Raw genomic sequence first — 5,587 nt, forward strand, 5'->3', positions numbered from 1 at the left:
AAAAAAAAAAAAAAAAAAAAAAAAAATCACTGTTTTATTGGGGGAGGCAAGGACGGGAGCCTCACTACACGACCTCATGTGCGTCGCAGACGGCTTTGTGCCACCTTGCAAACCCCAAGAGAAGCGGAATTGAAAGGAAATTGGACAAAACCAATTCTAGGACTTTACCTAAAGCTGACAAAAACAAGCATTAAAAGTACATATAAATGAACAAGCAAAACGGGCACAGGACACAAGACCACAGAAATGGTCCCAGGACGAGGACTCCTCCAACGTGCACTTTTTCTAGCGGCATCGCTCTATCGCTGCCCGGCCTCCACCTCGACGCCCCGTTTCCCCGAGCAGCCTCCCCCTTGCTGCGTGAAAGCGAGGAGCGCGTCCGAGGGGAGGCCCCGCCCCCGCCCCGCCCCGCCCCCCCTCCTCACCATCTCGTAGGTCTGCATGGCCAGCTGCACCTTGTCGTCGCTGTACTCCCTGCACTTGCTGTAGGCGCTCTGGATCCTCTGCAGGTGCTCCACGCGCTGACCCGGAGACAGAGTCTTCACCGTGGAGATATACTCTGCAGCCAGGATGTCGATCTCGGCTTTCTTGTCTGATAGAGTAATGGGCGAAAAGCCAGGACACGCTCACCAGACTGGCAACCAATAAAGCCTGACAACGACAAGTGCCAGCAAAGAAGTGGCTGGCCCACTGGCCGCCGGTGGCGGGCACCGCCTTCCCAAACACTCTGGATCAGCGAGACAAGCAGACACCCCGACCAGGGCAGTGCGCCCACGACAGTCCCAACGTATGACGCTGCCCCAGCAAGGGTTCATCGTGCCCTCTTGGACTCTCAGGTTTGAAGAGTCCATTTATTATTGTTTGAATAATAAATGATGTGCTCACCTTACCTATGACCCGGCAGGCTACTCTCAGGTACATACCCTAAAGATTTAGAGGCCAGGGCACACATGGGAAAACATTCATGACTGCAGATAACAGAAAACAACCCAAACGTCCAATCTACAGTAAAACAGATAAATAAGCTGTGGTCCGTTCACACAACAGAACGCTACCCAGCAACAAAAAACCAAACAACATCGGTTAATCCCACAAAAGGTGGCACTGAGCGAGAAAAGCAAGACACAAAGGAAAACACACTGTATGATTCCATTGATGTTAAAGGCAAAGACAGACGCAACTCTTAACTCTTTGGTTTAGAGAGGTGAGAAAACCATTCTTGCAGGTGAAAACTCAGGGTGTACCCCTGGGGAAGGGGGGCCTGCTCATGAGGATCACACGGGCCCCCAGGCACTAGAGGCTCCATTTCTCCATCTGCAGAGAGGTTCTCCGCGTGCTATTTGCTAAGCAATCTACAAATGTTTATGCTTATTTCTGAATACAAATGCTTTATCTCACCATAAAAGAAACCTCTGCATTCACTAGTCAGGAAGCTGTTCCTTAGTGAAAAACCACAGCTATTCCAATCTTGCAAAACATGTGCCCAGCACAATGAGTGAAAAAGTGCCCATACCCAAGCACACCACCATGAAATGTAGAACCTCAGGGATAAAGAGAAAAGCCTAAAAGCTTCTAAACAGGAAAGGGAAAAAAAGATCACATATTCAAAGGATGAGAAACCCAAATGACATCAGACTTCTCAACAGCAACACAGAAGCTAGGAGACAATGCAGCAACGCCTGCCACATTCTGGGGGAAATGCCTGTCAATCTGGAATTCTATACCCAGCCAAACCATTCACTGCTGCATTTTCAGACATGCAATGGTATAAGAAATTTACCCTGCCGTAAATTTCTTTCTGGAAGCTCCCAGAGAAAACGCTCCTCTGAAACAAACGGGCAAATCAAGAAGTAGTATGTTTACAGCCTAGGAAACAGGGCTCCATGCCGAAGAGGAGCAAAGGGAGAGCCTAGGAAGACCTAGGGCAAGGCGTGCGCGGCAGGCCTGGAAACTGTCGGCCCGGACGGGACCGCAGGACAGAGGCTCCAGGAGAGGTCTCCATGCAGAGCACACACAGAACTGGCAGGTAACCTGGTGCAGCAGGTACCCTGAAAACGAGGAAAACAAAACCAACAAGAAAAGCAATTAAGAACTCCAAGAAAAAGACAGTTACTCCAAACAGGGCATGTGAGCATAGCATATGGTAAACTACCGACACAGCAGCCCAGGAAAGAAACAGCATCACTGGACAGCACAGCATCACCACAGTTCAAATTCTAGTCCATTACACCCAGGAGACAGGGGGAGGGAGCTGTGTGCGCATGAACCGAGCAGGGCACAACTGGAGACATAAGTCTTCACTTTTTGTAATAACTGAATAGATAAAGTCTAAAACCAAAAGGAAATAAAGTAAGAAATAGCAGCAAAAATGAACTGTTTAGAAATAGGGAGTTAAATACCAAAAGATCTAAAAGGACTAACTGTTTAAAATAGGTACACAGTTTGAAAATAGAAAATCTTTTAAAGGAAAGAAAAGGTAACAAATATTTTGACTGCGGGAGGGGATGACGATTATAAAGATGTGACATGGAGACGTGTAGGGACACAAGGGACTAAGTTTACTTTAAAGACCCAGCACTAGGGGCTTCCCTGGTGGTGCAGTGGTTAGGAATCCACCTGCCAGTGCAGGCGACAGGGGTTTGAGCCCTGGTGCAGGAAGATCCCACACGCCACGGAGCAACAAAGCCCATGTGCCACAACTACTAAGCCTGCGCTCTAGAGCCTGTGAGCCACAACTACTGAGCCCACAAGCCACAACTACTGAAGCCCGTGTGCCTAGAGCCCGTGCTCCACAACAAGAGAAGCCACCGCAATGAGAAGCCCACACACCGCAACGAAGAGCAGCCCCTGCTCTCCACAACTAGAGAGAAGCCCGCGCGCAGCAACAAAGACCCAACGCAGCCAAAAAAAAAAAAAGACTCAGCACTCTCTCTGACACACTACCCAACACCTGCGGCCCAGGCTGGACAGCAGCCCCACTGCCCCAGGTCCCTGGAAGACCAGTACACCACCCCCTGGATCCCGGTGCTCCGCTCCTGGACTTGGGGAGCTGCTCCCCACACCCTGGCTCTTCTGAAAGGTCTGAACCCACCTTCTGTCCTCTGGTCCAGCTCTCGCATCAGCTGGAAGTTCCTCTGAAGCTCACAGGGTAGGTTCTCAATACCTGAAACACAGACACATGCTTCTCAACAGCAGAACAAAACCCCACCTTCCAAGCTTCATACTTCAAGGCTACAAACAATAAGCCCACTCCGGCTTCTGTTTCTCTTAGAGTTTGGAGAGCAGAAGAATCAAGGTATCTTTTTTCAGGGACACGAGTCCAACATTAAAGACAGTGGGGAATCCAGCCCTCCCCTATTTCACACTGGTAATCGGCTGACGTGCTTCAGAACTTGTCAGAAACTCGAGAAGCTAGAGGCGAACAGAGGGCAGAGGGAGGAAGGTGCCTGTGCGACTCTCCCACCGCAGACCCCAGGCCGCTCCTCCCGTGCAGACGCCCCACAACAGAGAACAAGCCCAAACCCCGGGGTCCTCCTTGCTCTCCTCCCACTCTACTCTGAACTCAGGGCATTGGGCGGTGCCCACCAGGGCTGTGCGGTAGAACTTTATGCCAAGACAGAGCCTCCCGACACAGCACGCACTGGCCACACGGGGCTACTGAGCACCTGACATGGGGCCAGTACAACTGAGGGACTGAACTTCTCATTTTACTTGAGTTTATTTAAAATCAAACAGACCGTGCGGGACAGCAGAGGTAAGGACCCTGCCCTACACTGCTCTCCTGTCCGCACGGCCGGGCTCCTGGTCCAGGCCAAGCTCCCCACCTGCCCGCAGCCAGGACGGGCCCCCTCCACAGATGACCGCTCCAAGAGCTCTGACTGTACAAAGCTGCTGCGTAAGCCCCAGGGCTTCCCAGCTCAAACAGAGAGCGGGACAGACCCACCCATGGCCTCCCCGTGGGCTCCCCTGCTGTCCTACCAGGGCTCTCAAGACAGTGCCACCCCTGCACTCTCAGACCTGCTGGGCTCCTTTGTGACCTTTAAACTTTTGTGAACTTTTAAAAACTCTATCTCTCCCATTTGAGAGCCAGTTCCAGGAAAACAGGGATCATGTCTGCTTTCTTGGCACACAGCAGGTGCTCAGGGAGTGAGCAGGGGCCTCCGTCCGCAAGCCTTCACATGGGTGTCCCTCACAGGACAGGAATCGTGTTCCTCAGACCCTCCTCCTGGGGCCCCCTGGGCAGGCACCGGGTCAGAGGAGGGCAAGCCACAGCACCCAGAACAGGCACCTGGGTGTAGGTCTCTCCAGTGACGATGGTGGGGAAGCCCCTCCCTCCACGGTGCTCTCCGGCCCAGGACGCTGTGCTCAGGTTGGGCCATGCCTGGGAGACCCCCTTGGGGAGGGCTGGATCCCCACTGCCTTCCCCGGAGCCGGGGTTCACTCCCTACTCTCAGCAACCTCGGGTGGGGGTCTGGGCGCCCAGGCCCGGATGAGTGAAAATCCCCAGTGCAGCACAAGGCTCCAGAGTTACCAGGCAAAATCCCCACCAGCCCGCATCCCCAGGCTATGCCCCCGCCAGGGCCAGACTGGAGTCGGACCGCAGAGCTCAAACGTGGGATCGCCACTCTCCAGTGAGTGACCTTGACAAGCTACTTAGCCTCTGACGCAGCATCACCCACGCTGTGAAATGCGGCAAATAACCACCTGCTCAGGAGTCCTCCAGAGGGTGCAACCTGTGGCACGCCTCGGGACGTTGGCCCACTCTGATGACCACTGCCTTGAACATCCTACCCACACGTCTAAGTACCGCCCCCAACCCCCTGCGCAAAGACAGGTGCCCTCAGAGACCCTCCGCGCCATCATGCCTTGCAGATGCACGAACTGAGGCTTGGAAGCGGACTCCCAGGTCACAGCACAAACAGGCACAGAACCCAGAACCCTCAGGCCCTGGGCCCCCCAAACCCGGCCCAGAGTCCCAAGGGACTGAGACTCGACCACCTTAGTGGGTCACCGCGGTGGGGGCGGGTCCGGGAATGGGCGGGACGGGACTCGGAGGGGCGGGGCCTAGACAGAGAGGGCGGGGCCAGGGCGGAGAGGGCGGGCCCGACGACGAAGTTGGCGGGGCCTAGTGAATGAGGGGCGGGGCCCAGCCAAGGAAGACGGTCCTAGGGACGAGAGAATGGGGCCTATGGCGAAAGTGGGCGGGGCTGAGCCTGGGAGGGTGGGGCCGAGCCGCGTTGGCCCCGCCCAGCACCCGCCGGCCCCCGCCCCGCCGTGACGCACCTGGAATTGGCGCGGCCGTGACGGCGGGACCCCGCGCCGCACCCCCAGTGCCCCTCCCTCGTGGGCTCTCCCGCCCCGCGCGTGCCTCAGCCCCTCCCGCCGCCTCCGGGCCGTCCCGCCGCCCCCACGTGCCCCGGGGTCCGCACGTGGAGCCTAGTGCGCGGGGCGGGGGGGGACGCGGCGGGGGCGGCCCGGCCAGGGCGGTGGGCCTAGGGGGCGCGGGGGCCGCTTACTGTCCAGGTAGTGCTCCAAGTACATGGCGGTCGCCATCTTCGTCCGCGGCCGCGCTCTGGGTCTGCGCGGG

At 56.0% G+C, this 5,587-nt stretch overlaps 1 protein-coding gene across 1 annotated transcript in view; it reads right to left on the reverse strand.

The window, feature by feature from the left end:
• Positions 1 to 5,587, reverse strand: part of ING5 (inhibitor of growth family member 5) — a 22,461-nt gene extending 16,874 nt beyond the window's left edge. The window contains exons 1-3 of the mRNA XM_027115982.1: positions 5,517 to 5,587; positions 3,092 to 3,163; positions 426 to 592 (exon numbers count right to left, since the gene is read on the reverse strand). Of these exons, the coding sequence (XP_026971783.1) occupies positions 426 to 592; positions 3,092 to 3,163; positions 5,517 to 5,553 (276 nt within the window). The 5' untranslated portion in view covers positions 5,554 to 5,587. The remainder of the gene's footprint in view (positions 1 to 425; positions 593 to 3,091; positions 3,164 to 5,516) is intronic.

The sequence above is a fragment of the Aethalodelphis obliquidens genome, unplaced genomic scaffold (genome assembly GCF_003676395.1).
Source record: "Aethalodelphis obliquidens isolate GAN/ISIS:26980383/991018 unplaced genomic scaffold, ASM367639v1 scaffold2, whole genome shotgun sequence".
Classification (NCBI taxonomy): domain Eukaryota; kingdom Metazoa; phylum Chordata; class Mammalia; order Artiodactyla; family Delphinidae; genus Aethalodelphis; species Aethalodelphis obliquidens.